The sequence below is a fragment of the Mangifera indica genome, chromosome 4 (genome assembly GCF_011075055.1).
Source record: "Mangifera indica cultivar Alphonso chromosome 4, CATAS_Mindica_2.1, whole genome shotgun sequence".
Taxonomy (NCBI): Eukaryota; Viridiplantae; Streptophyta; class Magnoliopsida; order Sapindales; family Anacardiaceae; genus Mangifera; species Mangifera indica.
In genome coordinates this window covers 14,333,345-14,351,280 of record NC_058140.1, presented here as the reverse complement: position 1 = coordinate 14,351,280, position 17,936 = coordinate 14,333,345, and the positions used below count along the sequence as shown (strand labels likewise).

At 31.9% G+C, this 17,936-nt stretch overlaps 3 protein-coding genes across 3 annotated transcripts; 2 read left to right on the top strand and 1 right to left on the bottom strand.

Annotated features, from left to right (window-relative positions):
- Positions 1-2,411: 2,411 nt before the first annotated feature.
- On the bottom strand, positions 2,412-4,684 carry LOC123214061 (leucine-rich repeat protein 2-like). The gene is made up of 7 exons (XM_044633769.1): positions 4,494-4,684; positions 4,084-4,216; positions 3,858-3,929; positions 3,526-3,669; positions 3,350-3,421; positions 3,191-3,262; positions 2,412-2,731 (listed from the first exon to the last, which is right to left on the bottom strand). Exons 1-7 carry the CDS (start codon positions 4,573-4,575, stop codon positions 2,665-2,667), a joined length of 642 nt encoding a protein of 213 aa, XP_044489704.1. The 5' UTR covers positions 4,576-4,684; the 3' UTR covers positions 2,412-2,664.
- Positions 4,685-8,704: 4,020 nt separating this feature from the next.
- Positions 8,705-9,328, top strand: LOC123215143. Its single transcript, XM_044635215.1, has one exon. It carries the CDS (start codon positions 8,739-8,741, stop codon positions 9,072-9,074), a length of 336 nt encoding a protein of 111 aa, XP_044491150.1. The 5' UTR covers positions 8,705-8,738; the 3' UTR covers positions 9,075-9,328.
- A 2,576-nt stretch (positions 9,329-11,904) lies between these two features.
- LOC123212935 (probable E3 ubiquitin-protein ligase RHY1A) lies at positions 11,905-15,191 on the top strand. The gene is made up of 3 exons (XM_044632183.1): positions 11,905-12,258; positions 13,138-13,325; positions 14,513-15,191. The coding sequence occupies exons 1-3, from the start codon at positions 12,043-12,045 to the stop codon at positions 14,973-14,975; spliced, it is 867 nt and encodes a 288-aa protein (XP_044488118.1). The 5' UTR covers positions 11,905-12,042; the 3' UTR covers positions 14,976-15,191.
- The last annotated feature ends 2,745 nt before the right edge of the window (positions 15,192-17,936 follow it).

The window sequence follows — 17,936 nt, the reverse complement described above, 5'->3', positions numbered from 1 at the left end:
GATTAGGTCATATAGCAATGTGAACTAAGTACAAGTCTTTGATTCTTTCAGCATGGTGACTTCGGTTGTAGTATTAATGTTGCATCTGTGTTGGATGAGTAGATGGTTGGAAGTCTATAGTGATGCCTTCATCTGATATCTTGCTTGTTAATTAAGGTCAAGGAATTTAATTAAAAATTTCCTTCATGATTGAACTGTACACTTTATTTTTCTGCATTAAGATACCGCCATCATCTATTGATCTTATTAAGTTCTAACTGTCAAGATCAGTTTTTGAATGAAAGCACTTCTTGTTAGGTTTGTGGTTGCAGTCTTCACATTATTATTCAATGTTTTACTCAAGAACTAAGTTATCATTTAATTTGAGTTCTTCAGAAGGCATTTCTTGATTTGAGGTCTCTCTCCAGTGATCTCAGTGCTGTGATGCAATACTGATTGAAGTTGTAATATGCTTACATTCTTTCACAGGTGAGTTATAACTTTTTTACTTCACTTTCTGCCTTCAAGATGAATGAAAACGGAAAATAATCTGCTTTCTGTAGCATTGCAAAATGTGCTTCAGCATCTATTTTTATATGTAAAAATGGAACGCATAAGTAGTGCATTTATGTTGCCACTTATCTATACCAGTGCATTCCTTTGCACACATGATTCAATATCTCTTGCATTTGATTCACTTTTTGTGGTGCTTCGTTAGTGGATATTTTTTCTTCCTTGTTACATAGTTGATCTATTAGGCTACAGTTCCTATTTTCTTCCTTTTTATTAATAAGTTTTACTCTTACTATAGTTGATTTGGTTAGCAATGGAACCAGAATATTGCTTCCAGTGGACTGTTTAAATTCCATTGAAGACATTTATAGTAGCGAGAATTTGTTTAACCTTGAAATCAATGAATTAGAGTAAAATGATCCTCAAAATGCATGAGACAAATTTTATGAAACATATTTTATGGCACAAGCTTAATGACCAAAAACCATCCAGTCTGAATCATTTGATCAAGGTTTAAAGGCCTGGCACATTTCATTTTGGCTGGTTGCTCCTTTCTCTTTCCATGTTACTGAAGTGAACATAATTTTTCTCTGAAAGATCGGTAACTGCAAATGCTTTGTGGATGGAGATCCTTCCAGTAGGGCATAGTCTAAAACTAGATCAATATCCTATCTCAGTGGTTCAAAAATGTCTGATGCTAACTGTATTTATAAAAAAACAGATAACCAATAGATTATCCTGCTATGGGAGGATTAGATGTTTAGTGAGTTCTTAACTACAAAAATGCTCAGAATGTTTGATTGTGGATTCAATTTGGATTCGGAAAATGCAGCAGTGTTTTTTTTTTTTTTATTCTGAGTGGCAGGAGCATGACATAATTGTACATTTTACAACACCTGAACCCAGAGCAAAATCATCAAGGTCTTGTTCCCGGCAAGTCGAAACTGATGGTCAGCTGTACACCTAAAATTGTTCCAGGCTAAAATTAATTATGCAGGCAACTGAAGTTAAAGGAATGGTGTGGTCTGCAGCAATTAACATGAGTTTGGCACAAGCATCAAGAGGAACAAGATCATCAAATTTTACCAGGTAACTTCTCTGCCGCTAATCTTTAAAATGAGTTTGGTACATCCTTTTTATGATTCGGGATTTTAAAGTTAGGACACGGTAACCAAATGCGAGTGACTTGGCAAGCTTGCTTGATTGAATTATTGCCGTGTTAAGGAAAGCACTAAGGTTTATTGGGCTTAAAAGAGTACTAATGCTGTCTACTTTAGAACTCTATACCATAGACCAAGTGTTGATTGTAGTAGTAGATTCGATTAATCATCCCAAAAAGATCCACCCAAATCTTTTCACCTGAGAAGTATTTTGTAACAGGATTACTAATCATAATCCTATCTCTTGAATGATTTTTTTTATTTTTTTGGCAGGCTAAGGTATCTAAATTTCAAAATCGAATTTCCAAAAAGACCCATTTGTGTTGCCTCAGAAGAAGTTTTAAGCGCTCTATTTCCTTGGAGGATCCCATAGCTATACCGGAAGGAGAACCCCAGATGTCAAAATCAACTTTCTTACTACTACAGTCTGCTCCTTTACGAGGGAATGAATAACACAGTAGACAGGTTGCCGGGGGGCTTATTAACTAACACTGCGACAGTCTGCTCTAAACATTTTGAATGAGGATACAGGTGATTTAAATTAATGAAATTCTTTTGAATGATAGCTTTAGTCTCTTTTTATGTGACAAAATATAAGTTCCATTCATTCAATAAGAAAATCAGAAAATTTGATCCCTCGGTGTTGTTATCCCTCGCAAGAAACATGGACTGTTTGTAATCCTAAGTCATTTACAGGACGAAGAACAGGCAATTTATGTAAGTGGCCAAGTATCTTTTAAAGACATGGATAGATCAAAATTCATAAAAAATTGGTGTGCCAACAGCTGCACTTTTTCATACGCTGCTGCAACGCAAATTGCATTCCTCATCGAGGATAAAACTAAGGCTTTCACTCTTCAAATTTGCTTCAGTCTTATTTTACTTGCTTTAGTTATTTCACACATTAAAAACACACACGATACAACTAGGCATTTGTTTCAGCTACTTCACCATATATAAGACTTAGCTATCACAGTCTTCCATAGAAATTCCATCAAATCCTAATTTTCCTTCAGCATCCAAAGTCATAAGGCACCAGTCCTAGCAGCTCCGGTCCATTGAGCCTATTGTTCTCGAAACTGAATAAACCCACAAAACAAATCATTAGAAACAACAAATGTACATAAGATGCATCAACAGTAATTTAGCGATTTGGGAATCATAGCAAAACACTTGTTGATGCACTTTTACAAGATAAATGAAGACGCATATAGATACAGTATACATTCCCTGTTGGCGGTTAAAAAAAGGTCAAATAATTTTCACGGGGGACAATCAGTTCAGGGCTTTTACACATTTTACACGTTATAAGATTCTCACTGATTAATCCAAAATGGAATAAACCTAACATTCACGTAAATCCATTCAAAACCTCCATCATATAAAAAGGCAATTTGAGTATCTCCCCGGCAATCATTTATTTGCGGGGCCATGTCGGAGATGCAAATTAAAATGTAAATCAGAATAAATCACTATTTGTGTCCACTAATCCAGGAAAAGTTTATGCCGTAGTACATTTTGCGATAATATTCTATTACCTTTCCATTGGAAAGCTTGCAAAAGGGCCATCAACAGGGATTGTTCCACATAGATTGTTGTTGGAAACATCACTGCAAAATTGAAAAACAATCAAATAAAAAAACATCCAAGCCACGAAGAAAGTCCTGATTTGACATTTTTTTCGCCTATAAACTTACAAGACTTTAAGGTCTGATAGAGTGGTGAGTTCCCTTGGAATAGATCCAGTTAGCTTGTTGTTGTTCAACCGCCTGTAACATTGATTCAACACATCAAAATAAGAATTTCAAGCTAGCTGTAACTTCTGAAGTTTCAAAGTTTTAGGCCAATCAATTGTCAGCACCAAGATGCTTACAGAAATCGAAGTGACTTCAATTTGGCAAAAGACTTCGGTATTTCTCCTTCAAATCTGTTTTCATACAAGTCCAAGCTAACAAGGTTCTTCAGATTACCCAATTCCTTCGGAATTTTCCCCCCAATGTCATTCCTGTAAAGCTCCCTGTACCATAAACAATTCCCCCACACAATTACTATATAAATTATGGAAAGAAACAAGAAATTGAAAGGCAACTGATAAAATGCGGTTTTCTTGTTGTTCTACTTAGCTTTCCAGCAAATAACACATCATTAGTTCGTGAAAAAGGTTCGATACTGTGAATAAAATAAATGAAATGGAAAGAGACATACAAGTACTGCAGATGCTGAAGCTGACCAAGCTCAGGCCCCAAAGTCCCAGAAATGTTAGAGTTTCCCAAGTCCCTGAAATTAAAAAGAAGAAAAATTGTTAATCAACTAGGATGACTGAACGAAAGAAATCCCCAAAAAAAAAACTCAAATTAACGAATAACTGATAAAGAAAACCCAAAAGAAGAAGAAAAAAAAAAAAAAGAACAAGAAAGAATCTGATTCTTACAAGCGAATCACATGATTGTTGGCATCGCAGCTTACATGAAACCAGGTGCAGGGATTGACCAGAGTTGGGTCCCAGCTCTGCAACACATTTGTAGGGTCCTTAAACCTGCTTCTTAAAGCATGCAAAGCATTTCCTAAAGACAAACAAACAAAATAACCCACAATTGGAAAAAACAAATCAAAGAAATAAAAAACGAAACAAAGAATTTGAAGCCCAGCCCTTAAAATCTCCAGGACAACTAAAGAAAATTTAGAAAGATAACAACTTCATTAAACCAAAATGAACATAGGAGTAAAGTTAAATTTTTTTTTCTAAGTTCATTTTCTATTTGGAACATAATTTTGTTACCAAAAGAGATCAGAAAGCAAAAGAAATTACAAAACCCTAAAGCAAAAGGGCAGTGAGAACACCTTCAGAGTTGGTTGAGAGAGCAGGGGAAACAAGGAGAAAGAAGGAAAGAATGGATGAAAAAATGAGAGAAACAGGAGCCATTAGAGAGAGAAAAGAAGAGAACGCAAAAGAGTAACAAAAAGAGAAGACGAAAAGAAGAAAGAAAGGAGGGGAAAGAGAGAAGTCAAGTCAATAGATCAATGTTAGTGTGGGTCCTGTTCGAGGAAGTGAAGAGAGAGTTGAAGAGTTCAAACTTAAAAGTGCAGTGAAGAGGAGAAGAAAGTCAGACAGTGATTGGCTGCGGAGAGTTGTCTGCCGCGTGATGCGGGTCCTCTCAGTCCCCACTTGTTTGAATGTAACCGGCAACCTGTACATCCAGGCACCACCCACTTCTGCTGACTCAACTCACGGGTAACTTGAAAACGGGTTACTGTATCACGGGGTGCATGAACTTGTGATGGTGAATGTTTCCACCGTAAACTCAGATTAACACATAAAATTTTTTAGGGCAAAGGACTATTTCCCACCAAAGGCTTAGTGAATGATAAATTCTTACTTTTCTCTTTTTTTTTTAATTTTTAAAAATTTAAATATCTATTTTTTTATTAAAATTTATTAATAAGATTAAAAATAAAAATATTGTTTAAATACAAATATTAAAAAACTAAAAATTTATCATATTTTTCTCTTAAATTTAAAAATTTAATAATTTTTCTCTACCAAAAATTTAAAAAGTGACTATTTCTCTTTTAAAGTTTTATTTTTTTCTTTTCCTCCTTCTATGATTGTTCTCTGGTTTATCTCTCATATTAACACGCCCTCCAACCTTTTAAATAAAGATGAATCGTCTGTCAATTAAAGATCAATCGATAATTCGTCTGCAACAAGTTGTGTGACATACAAATTTATGCATTGGCCAACCAAAGGTCAACCAACAATTCGTTGACAATAAGTTGTGCAATAACAAATTTGTACATCACACAGCGTGTTATCGATAAATCTTTGATCAATGATTCATCTTAGTCTAAAACACTAGAGGGCGTGTCAGTATGAGAGATTGTTCGAAAAACCGTCACCGGAGAAGGAAAGGAAAAAATAAAACCTTAAGAGATGAAATGGTCATTTTTTATACTTTAGATGATTAGAAATTGTTAGATTTTTAAACTTATGAAAGAAATTGGTAATTTTTTATTTTTTTAATAATTTTAATTAAATAATATTTTTATCTTTACTCTTAATAATAAATTTTAATAGATCGATAAATATTTGATTTTTTTAAAAATTAATATATTAGAATTTATCATTTCACTACACCTTGAGTAGGAAATACTCTTTTGGCCACTTTTCCACCCTGTCAACTTTATTCATTTTATATGGCATTGCATTAGTTTATAGTAAGATATTATTCAAAAACGTAAATCTATTTTCCTTCATTTAAAAAAGAGGCCAATCTTTCTGGTAAACTTCCCACATGGAATGGAAGGATATCTAATCCTGACTCCAGGCAAAGTAGGAGAGAAATTAAATACGTTAAAGTGTCATTAAATAAGCAAATCTATATTTTAGGAGAATCAAAGGCATAAAGAGGAAAACTGTAAATTTCTTGGGAATTACAAGCTTAGGACAAATGGAGGAGAATTCAGTTGACTTTGATCATTCACAAAATTGTAAGTCTCCAGGAAAAGAAGTGATGGTGGATGTCTAAAGATTTGAAATTTTGATATTCAAGTGTAAAAGATTTCAGAATCACAATGGATTTATCTACATGTTTTTACTATTTTAAACTGAAATCTTTAGACTCGTAATATATCATCAGTAATCGCCCTAACTAGAAGTAAGAACAAATCTCAGCACCCACATGAACAGCGAAAAATATTAAAAATAGAAAAGTCCTTGTTATATTAGACACCAACAACAGCGAAACATGGTGAAGCAAAAGCATGCAAAGAAACTACCTGGATGTTCATGTATTGCTTTCCTGTTGGATTCAAGCTGGGTTCCTAAAAGCCAAAAATAAGCTCAGACAAAACAGGATTATAAGCTTACAGCTATGCTTTACAAATCAACCTCTGATACATTCATAGACAAGTAAAACAATACGACCCAGATAGATAAAAAGAAAGTGAAAATTAGTAAGAAGATACCTCTTGACTTTCTGCCCATTTCTTCCTCCCACGGGTGGCTGATTAAGTGCTTAATTATGAGAAAAGGTATAAAAGATAATAAAATTTTGAGATATTCAATTAGAAAATCAAAAAGCTTTGTATCTTTAATTGAAAAACAAAATTCAATCGCAATATTAAAAAAATTGATAGTTAATACTCGTTTTAGGTATTTTTTTAACAATAAAGAATATATATATGTTAACGGGTTGGTCTAGGTTAACCACACTTTAACCTATCAAACTACGGGGTCAAGTGTCATTACATTGCAAGTCAACCCATCAAATAATAAAAGTCTGTAGCTCTACCCATACTACAGTAGATTGTGTCATACTGAACCTTTAAGGGGCAAGCCTGCAGACTTTTAAGATTTATTAATTTTATATATATATATATATATATATATATATATATATATATATATATATATATATATTTTATGGCTTTTGAATTTTCTGTACTAATCTTTTGGTTTTCCTATAATGTTAACAATAAATAATTAATAAATTTAGGTTTTTCTCATCAATTTTTTGATATTCTTATAAGGTTAATAATAAATAATAAATATATTTATATTTTTTATTATAATTTATTACTATTTTTTAATTCCCTATAACATTAATAAATATTTTTTTTGATTTTTCGTGTTAATTTTTTGAAAACTCATATAATAATAAATAATTAATGATATTTTTAAAATTTATAAACAATATAATATTAGATCAAACTAACATGAAGGCTAAATTTTATGATTTGAGACTTACGCATAACTAAAAGCATCAATTAGGCAAAGTCAAATGGAGGCTTCACCCAAAACCCGAGAATAAGGCCCAACCTATGGGTTTTCCAAGCTTGTTATGGGCCCAAGTTTAGGCCCATGGACCAACTTGACCCAACCCATTACTAATTATAATTTTTTAAAAATTATAATTAATTACTTAATAATTATAATTTAAAAAATTATTTTAAGAAAATTTTAGATTAAAAAAATGAGTTTGAGTTCTTTGGATCAATCTCAAATGTATGAGATAATCAAAATTTTAGTTTGGTTAAAACATATTGTTTAACCTTTAATTATAATAGCTGAAAGAATTAAAAGATTTTATTCTTTTAAATGTGAGATTTTTTGTAAAATACAAATATAAAAGTCACATATCTAAATGAATATAATCACTCATTCTCTTCATACACTATAAATATAAATTAAATAAAAAATTCAATCAAGTTCATATTTTAAATCTCATATTGATGAAATTGATTACAAGAACTTAAGTCATTTATTATAAATAAATTTATCTTTTTTTAATTATAAATTAATTTCTTAATATGTTAATTATATAACATAATTAAATATTTTTTTATTAAAATTAATAAACTGACCTAACCTAATTCATTGTATATAAAATCAAGTCTTAAGTCTTAATTAAAGATGGATTATTATATAGATCTAAGGTCTAACCTGACCTATGAGTTCAATATTCTGATATAGAGTTAATCCAATCCATTGTCACCCCTAGGCACAATCAATTATAAGTAGTGGTCGATTACCCCCCTGGGCCCCTTTGATAAAGAATGCATAAAAAGTTTTTGCTTGCTTTAACATGGAATTTTTATATTTAATTAGTTTATTTAAATTTTATTGGGACACCTGCATTGCATTGGGCCACCTTTTTAAGCGCAAAGCCTCAAACCCCATAGCAAGAATCATATTTTGGCCACCAATCGGCGCTGGCCATGTAGAGTACTTGTCTACTCAGCAGTTACTTGAAAAAACAAATCATATATTCCAATCGACTTAAAATAATACGAGCACTCATCTCATATCCATTGATAGACAGAACACAGAAATATGCTGAGTTACACACCATACAAAGTTGTGTTTTTCACGTATCAAAAATATTATAAATGTTCACCTCCACTTTTTCTTTTTAAACTTAACCTTCGCCAGATCCTACGCAGACTCGAATCGAATTTATTCAGTCTTTATAAATTGAACCAACCCAAATAATGACTGATTCTTTTCCCTCATATATATATACACTACTGCATGCTAGTTAGTTCTCATGAAGAGTGCAGATCTTGTTGGAGAGTGAGATTTGTTCAATGTTTTTGCAGGCAAAGATCGTGGCAAGAGCTGGGATCCTCAGAGCAAAGCTGTCAATACGTAGGCACTCGAGCAAATTTGCTGTTGTTTTGGATGAAGATCGTCGCCAACCACATGAGAAAAAGAACTTAACAGGAGTGGCATTGGATGGTGAAAAGAAGAGCAGATTATCGACTAATAATTGGGTTCCGCATCCTCGTTCAGGGATATATTATCCTCAAGGCCAGGAATGGGTGATGGATGATGTTCCAAAAGAAGCAGCTTCTTTTGGGAAGACCTATTGGCTCAGGACTGATGATGATGGTGATATTGGTGATGAGAAACCAGACCCCTGATGATCACATTGCAAGAAAACTGAGTCTTTTCTACCAACTTTTTTGTTAGTCCATCTTTCTGTCTTTTCTGATGCAATTCATCCTTTGCGATCAGGCTGGTTATATCATTTATCATAAGACCTGAATTAGCTATAACCTAAACATAAAGTTACCACGACATAAATAGTCATGGCTGAGATTATGTTTACGACCAGCAATATTACAAAAAAGACAGAAATATCCATCATGTAGGATCTAATAAAAATAATTTAATGACAAAAACATTTATTTTTAATATTATATTTAAATACTGATAAATATTAGAACATCGATAATACTCACTTTAGTTATTAATTCTAACAACAAAAAATATTGTCATAGTAATAATAAAATTAATTGTTATATTATTATTTTTAATAAGAGGGTTTATATCTTTTACTATTTATATTAGCACAACTATTTTCTTTTTATTATTAATATTTTTAATAATGAAAACTTTAAAGATGGGTGTTTTGCCAATCATTAAAAGTCTCTAATAATATAAAATTTATTTTTAACGGCTATCTTTCTCAGGTTAACACCAATTACACCCTATTTAATATTCAATGTATTTTTGAACTCAAATTTGTTTATCGAAATATTATCTATTTCATCAGTACCATTGAATAATTTGGTATGTTTTCCTTTTATTTATAACCTAATCTTTAAAAGTTTCTAAAAATTTAAATTAGACATGCATATCTACAACATCTAGATCAATTATTAATATCTAAATTAGTATTAAACTCGTCGGGCACATTTTGACAAAATTCATTACCCTCCTCTACATCGCCTTGAAAATGTTTAACTTTAATATTGATTATAAAAGAAAATGGATATTGTCTCTCATATGATAAATACTAGAGTGGAAAGTTTACCGATCATATATATTGACTTGTTACATATAATATTATCACTTACAGATTAATATGCTTAAAACCCAAGAATTAGAGATGTTTTCCTTAACAATAACATGTAAAGAAATGAATAAATTGACATTATTTTAACTGAAGATTATGTAACAAATAATAATATTATTATTATTATCTTCGATGTTATAAAACATTCCATTGATTTTACCCATGAATATTATTTCATCTGCCATCAAGACATAGATGAATATTTAATAATTCAACTATATGTCAAATCAAAATGAATATGAATCATTTTCTATTTTGTTTTAACATAATTTATTGTATTATTTTGCATGGTTATACATTGTCCTCCATACTTAGGCCAAAGCAATCACGTGTCATTTTAATCCGTCTTGCAATAGTCATAAATAAGATATAATATAACGACATTTGAAAATTAGAGAACCACATAGCTAAGAAAATATCTAGTATGTGAAAAATAAATACACCAAACAAGATGCACTAACCCCTCAAATGTCGTAATATTTTTTTCTATACTAATAATATGCATACACATTTTTCAATATATAATTAGATATATAGATGATATATCATCATGTAATCAGATGTCATTTTATTATTAATCTAAAATCATCCAATCATATGATGACACATAATTTATGTACTAAAAAATGTGTACATATAATTTCATTATGGCCAAAGGACTATTTTCTACCCAAAGTATGTTGTTTTTCCAAGTTTTTCTTTTGTAACTTTGAAATTTTCAAATACCCACCTATGAACAGTTAAAATTAACGCAACTCTAACCCCTTAAAATTTTATCTTTTTTTCCCCCCTAAACTTTAAAAACTAGAAGTTTCTCTCTAACCTAAGTTTTAAAAAATGATAGTCTCCCCCTAAAGTTTAGTTTCTAGATCTCCAACGTCATCTCTAGCAACATTGTCAGCAGCCTCTCTCTCTCTCTCGGCTTCCTCTCCCTCTAACAGTCTCTCTTCACTCATTTGGATGTTCGATCGACGTCAAAGAAGACTTGAAAGACAAAGATGAAGATGTTGTCTTCATCTGGAAAGACAATCGTCTTCTTCTGGATAGATGATCGTCTTCTCAAATATCTTCTATTGGGAAGACAATGGTCTTCCTAGACAAAGACAACAGCTTCGTTTTCGTTTTTCAAGCCTTATTCGACACTGATAAGGCATTGAAATGGGTGGAAAGAGACCGTCAGAGAGAGATGGAGCTTCAAGAGGGAGAAACCACCAACAATGACATCAAATTTGATGCCAGAAATCTAAAAACTAAACCCTAGAGAGAAACTATTATTTTTTAAAATTTCGATTGGGAGAAAATTTTTAGTTTTTAAAGTTTAAGGAAGGAAAAAGAGATTATATTTTAGTTTATTTTTAATATTACAGATAAAATAACGATTTTACCTTTACTACCGTTAATTTTAACCAGTGATTGATAGATATATGAGATTTTCAAAATTAAAAGAATAAAACTTAGAAAAACAACATACTTTTGGGGGGATATGCCCTTTGGCCTTGTATTATTTTTGCTATAGTACAATCCATTGAAATTTGATTAAATTAGAAAAATTACATAAAATTATAAAAATTATCTAATTTTATTAAAATAAACAGATATATTGTTTAAAATTATCTTGTCCTATAATATTCATCAAACAATTCCTTTTTTTTTTCTAACTAAAAAAAAACTTCAAAACTGTTTTTTAACCAAACATTTTTATAGTTCCTATATTTTTGCCTTTGTGGGGCTTTTTAAATAATATTTATGCATATTTATTACATTTAAACATTATATTAATTTAGTAATTATACTTCTTAATCATAACCGTAATCAAGATGCAATAAATAAAGTTGAACGCAACTTTAACAGTCCAGTTTTAGTCTATTTATTACAAATTAAGCTAACATAGCAAAAGGCATCAGGAATCAGTCAAACTATCTAATTAAATCGTATTTAAGATTAAAAGCTCCGTCTCGTTATAGCTCCAAATTTCTGCTCAATTTCCTTCAAGGCCATTCCACTCTTTCCTTCGCAGAAGCGTTCGCTGCATGACGAGCGCGTCGGAGCTGTTTTACAACAGGAGGTCACGCGTGGCCCGTGTCGAGCACGGGCCAGGGCTTGATTCTCTCACCCCTGAACGGACTTTCCACAATCGTCGCCATCATCACGATAATAATTCTAATCATCGCCATGATTTGGACAGCTGTGATCCTCTCCGGAGATCACCGCACGGACGCCATCTGTCTCACCGTCCCTCCCATTCGGTAAGGACCTGTTATATCACAACTCCTCCAATTTTAATTAAGTTTTTAGTGTTACCATTAAATTTTTTTACTTTTGAGTTATTTGTTATTTTCAAATTTTTAGAAAGTAATTACAATAATAATAAGAGTGGTTGTGGACAATCGCTATAAATCAGGTGCAAAGATTTATTTTTTCAATTGAATGTTTTCTTTTAAGCTTTCTGGTATTCGCCCAGTCTCGAACAGTTACTAAAGGGGCCAAGTTAAATTAATTCGGAGGTGTATCTAAAAATAGTTACTGATTGTATGATAAAACTGACCTCTGGAAATATTTTGGGTGCAATCTCCCTGAAGATTCATTCAAGTTTTAAAACTGGTTTTTAGGATGGAATTTCAAAACAGATCATAAATATTGTGGGTTTCTTAAGACTTTCTTTGTTGATTGCTTGTGAAAAAGTATTTTTTGTTTTCCTCTGGATTACTAATCAAACAAATGCCTGGTTTTGTTCTTTGGTCAGGATTTTAGCTTTCATTGGTGTCCTCCTCTGTCTAAACTAGTTATGACAATATGAAGACATGGATGTTTTAGTTTATATGTTATGCATGATTTCACGGTTTTGTTTGATTCGAAGTACTTTAGGTATCATGATGTAGTGTCCCCGCAGAATAATGGAATATAGATCCTTACTAAAAGTGGTTTGTGTCAAAATTTTAAGTCAAACAATTAAGGAGTCAGAATTTGAGGTCAGCAATAAAAACTTTTTGAGCTATGTTCATATAGCCTAATTGAAAACTTCTTTATTTTTCTGCAAAAAACAAATATATCAGTATTGGTAGTGATTAATTGTAGAATTTTGAACATTTAGTTGCTCATTGTTGTGTTGCATTTGGCTTGCTCAGGAGCGTGCTTTAGTTCGGCCTGATCAAGGAAGCAGCCAGTTTGTCCCAAGCAACACAATTGACTCAACAATTTCAAGAATTACAGGCAGGTCCAGTGTGAATGGCAATGACAGGCTTCCTGGAGCTGTACTACTTGCAAGGGCAAGGCTTCTTGAGAGATTGAGAGGTGTATCCCTTTCTGAAAACAGGTTGGTGCTTACTGTTATATCTGGGTTTAGCTTTTTACTACTTAATTTAACCTGTATGAATTTTTATTCCAATTTTTTATGTAGAGCGTGACTGGTTGGTAGATTTGTACCAATGAATTTTATCTGAAATCCTTTAGGAAAAAACACAACTTTAATTTTTGAAAAACTGATCACATCTCTTTTCAAATCTTACTTCTTATCCTCTGCAAGAAATTGTTTATGTCTTTCACAGCAGTAAATTTTAAATTGCCATATGCCTTTAGTGGACTTGACAAATTTGTGTTTGCTTTTGGTTTTTTCTTGGTGAAAGTACTGTTGTTTTTTTAAAATAAATTTTATTATACTTCAGTGACATGCTAGGTTGTATGAGTATCTGTTTAATCATTAATGAAGGCTTTGTATGCTTTTAAGGGCTTGCATCTTAATTGCTTGATTGATGAACTCTCAAGTCATGGGACTTATATTGTTCCGATGACCTCCCGCTGACGGTTGCTTATAGCACTTTATAATAAACTTTAATCATGTGTGAAAGCTGAACTCGAGCCACTTGCACTTGTAATCAATTTTTTCATAACCGAACCGAATATCAACCTGGTGAAGGAAGCGGTTTGGTCCAACCAGTGGTCGAATCGTTTCACCGGTGGTTGAACTAGTTAATTGTTTAAATAAATATTAAAATAATATTCAAAATAATTTTATATGATTAATCATTAAATATACATTTTGAATTGTTTTAATATAAAAATAAACTTGGTTTGATGATATACATGTTCTAAATTGATAGATGAGGTCTTGGATTCAAGTCCCGACAATGAATTTTAAAAAAAGTTGTTTTTTTTTTTGTTGACATCATCACGCTGATGTTAGCAACATTAAACTACAGATCAGGGCAGTTCAAGTGGTTGCCAGTTTAACTCTCAAAATGGTTTTTCAGCAAACCGTTTCCATTTTTCATAGCAGTGGTGATGTTCCAATTAGTCCAGGCCGGTTTTTAAAATCATGTTTGTAATGTATTTAACAATATGCATTGCATGGCATATTGGTTGTAGTTTACTTGTCTAATGATACTGATGAGATGATTCACCATGACTTTCATCCATTGTCATTTATACTACTATCTCTGCACCATAATCTCTCAACTTCACAGAATGTGAGGGTAGTGACCTGCTCTGTTTGGCTTTATGTAGGAGAAGCTCCAGAGCTTCATCAGGCAATCGGAGGAGAAATTTATTTGATGGTGAATTTAGGTTTGATGATGCTGGGGACTGGGGAGCTGAAAGCTCAACCAGACAGTTAACTGCTGTGGTATCTCCCTTTACAGACTTGATCACTGAAACAGGAAGAGTGCAATTTGTGCATGAAGCAGAAAAGGAGAAGCCACCTGGTCTCACCCAGGAGGCCCTGGATTGTTTGCAGAGGGAGATCTTTAGCAGCTTTAGAATAGGTGAGGAAGAGGAAGTGTCAAAGGTATCATTTGATTGTGGTATATGTCTGGAGAGTTTCACAGATGGAGATGAACTAATATGCCTCCCATGTGACCATAGGTTCCATTCTGCCTGCTTGTATCCTTGGGTTAGAAGTTGTGGGGACTGCCCATATTGTCGAAGAGATATAGTTGTAAATAGTCCGATAGGCACAAGGAAAACTTAGAACATCCTTCAGTCTGGGTAAATCTTTATCTTACAGCGAAAGTCTGGGAGATACATTACAGTTTTGACATGAAAAATGCATAGTGATCCTTGTATTGAAGGAAAGACGCCTGAATTTTGATTCTCACTTGTGTAACATGTTCCAGTCATTGAATTGGTTGTTGTATCGTTTAACTCTTTGTTGGTTAATAAGCATCCGGAGAATGGGAATTATACTTGACAGGTCTATTTTCGAATGAAATCCATTAGTAATACGCTTTAAATTTTGGATTTTTCTAAGGAACCCGAATGTCTTATTAATCAATTAAATTAATATATTACAATAATGATAATTAATTTAAAATTCTCTATTAAATTATAACCTACTTGTAATAATAAAATTGGTTTGGTCTATATGATATGCAATGAAAATGAAGATTTTTTTGCCTTTCATTTTCATGTACATAAATATTCATAACATCACATTCAATTGAAGGGTAAGAATCTGCCGGCTTGACCTAATTTGGACATATCAAGATCTTCCTACGAGATGCGTCATCCATGAAGCAGGAAGCCGCCTACATTGATTTAATACACTGAGCTATGATCATTAAGAAAATTCACATAGACGGTTTAAAGCCTTAACGGCTGTAAACAGTTCAGTTTATATGAATAAATAGCTCAAATCAAAAACACCGCATCGACAGAATTCTGGATGTGATCAAATATTAGAATAACCAAATCAGAATCCACGTCACTGACTTGTGCATGTACAAAATTCTATGGATTATGTTCTGAGAAAAGGAAAAAGCTATAATATATAGAGGCATATGCCTCTCGAATCTTAAATTACTTAGATGAAGTTGTTGTAAGGTAGGCTTCTGAACCTCTAGTTTTGCCTGTCCAATATGATATGTGAGATATTATTCTTTAAATCAAAAAAATTAGATTTTGTGAACATAATAATTTTTTTAATACCAGAAAACTTATTCCCACCCAAGGTTGAATATAAATCCAAATTCATATTCATTAATTTTTAAAATTTTAAAAACTCATTTATCTATTAAATTTTACTGTCACAATTAAAGTTAAAATTTTTATTAAAACTTATATTTAGGATTATTTTTAAATTTTGAAATATTTATTTATGTCTCCTAATATTATATTTTTTAAGTTTAAAAACTGATTTTTTTCTCTTTTAAGACTAGGGTTACAAACTCTTGTTTTTTTTTTTTTAATATATGACCACCCCCTAACTTTCTAAAAAATATCAGTTTCACTCTTTTTATTCTCTCTCAATTTTTAAATCTCGTTTATGGTGATTATTCACTGAATTTAGTTATCGATTCTCTCTCTCCCGTCTTTTCTTTTCTCTCCGATCAGTTCCCCTTTCCTCTTCAACTGTTTTTGCCTAACAAAGACTTGGTCGAATCGTTGCCAGACGAAGACAACGCATCTTGGAATAAGTCTTTTAGCCTTTTTAAATGCATCCACAAAAGCAGACAATAGGGTAGACAAAATCATGGACTTTAATTTTATGTTGAAGGCATAATTATTACAATTTTATTTCTTATAAAATACAGTAAGTCAGTATTTTTCATCCTGGTTTAGATACACGCAAAAGAAGAATATGTTCCACGTTGGTGCATGTTGACGTCATAATCATATTACCAATTAATTACTTTAATCATTGTATAGTGATGGTTCCATTTGTCATTTGTTAGCGGCCAAAAGACTTACTCCCACCTAAGATTTAGTGTATATGCAAAGTCTTGCCCATGAAATTTCAAAAATTTAAACACTTACTTATAATGATAAAAGTGAAACCGTAATTTAATCAATAATATTGAAAATTAAAATTTTATTTTATTTTCATTTTTTAATTTTTAAAAATAATAATTTCTGTCGAAACTCAAGTTTTGAAAAGTTACTAGTTTTCCCCATTAGGATTTTCTTTTATTCTTCATCTCTGTCGGTGACGTGAATTTGTCAATGTCATCATTGCCCAAGCAAATATTAGCTTCATCGCTTCCTCTCGATGCACTCTGTCTCTTCAGATTGACATCTCCTTCGAGCTTCATCATCACCAATTTGATCTGCTAAGAGCCGATGACATTTTGTTTCATATAATCGGCAGCTTGTGTTCATCACTCATTTCATTTCAAGAGCCAATGACAACAAACGTTTTATTTCAAGAATTGGCAACAAATAAGATTCAACTGAGAAGTTAGCCGTTTTTTTGTTCTTTGAAAACGAACAAGATTTATTAAGATTTGGATAAAAACATCCTAATCCATCGATTCTTTTGTCATCAGAAGTGACAAAGAGGACTAGAGGAAGGTCGCTAATCTTGGAGAAGGTGGCCAAAGTGAATTTCATTGTCGAAGAATTGGTTGGTTTTTGAGTTAACCTTAATAAAGAAAATAATGAGTTTTTAAAACTTAGATTTTAACAAAAAAAAATATTCCTTTTTAAAACTAATAAGTAAAAATGGGATTAATTTTTTTTTTAGTATTACTTATTAAATAATAATTTTACCTTTATTATTAACAAAAAATTTTGATTGAAAATGAATGATAGATAAATATTCAGTGCACAAGTAATTATAGACATTTGAAAAACTTTACAATTGAATTGAATCCGTGGGCGTACCGTGTATGTGTACTGTTCTTAAATTGTTTTCCAGCAGTTGTATTTATTTAAGACTAATAATAAAAATTTATATCCCAAATTTAAAAATTAACACAGGAATCAAATAATTAATAATAATAATAATAATAATAAAAGAGATAATATATGATTTGGGATATAGTATAGGCAAAATTTTCCTGACTTTGAAATTGAATTTAGACTTATAAATGATCATAGGGTTAAGATTCCTCTAAAGACTTTGAAGTCAAAAGGATTATCATAAAACGTGTAGGGTTGAAATGGGCTATTGAAGGTGTGACAGTAGGTAGGTATTATTCGGAACGTATGAGTT

Bases quoted from the DNA above. Each gene is read 5' to 3' on its own strand.
- LOC123214061 (XM_044633769.1), bottom strand. From the start codon at position 4,575: ATGGCTCCTGTTTCTCTCATTTTTTCATCCATTCTTTCCTTCTTTCTC. The intron at 4,217-4,493 runs GTGTTCTCACTG...GTTTGTCTTTAG, and splicing joins TCTCTCAACCAACTCTGAAG to GAAATGCTTTGCATGCTTTA. The intron at 3,670-3,857 runs GTATGTCTCTTT...TTTATGGTACAG, and splicing joins CTTCAGCATCTGCAGTACTT to GGAGCTTTACAGGAATGACA.
- LOC123215143 (XM_044635215.1), top strand. From the start codon at position 8,739: ATGTTTTTGCAGGCAAAGATCGTGGCAAGAGCTGGGATCCTCAGAGCA.
- LOC123212935 (XM_044632183.1), top strand. From the start codon at position 12,043: ATGACGAGCGCGTCGGAGCTGTTTTACAACAGGAGGTCACGCGTGGCC. The intron at 12,259-13,137 runs GTAAGGACCTGT...TGGCTTGCTCAG, and splicing joins CTCACCGTCCCTCCCATTCG to GAGCGTGCTTTAGTTCGGCC. The intron at 13,326-14,512 runs GTTGGTGCTTAC...GGCTTTATGTAG, and splicing joins GTATCCCTTTCTGAAAACAG to GAGAAGCTCCAGAGCTTCAT.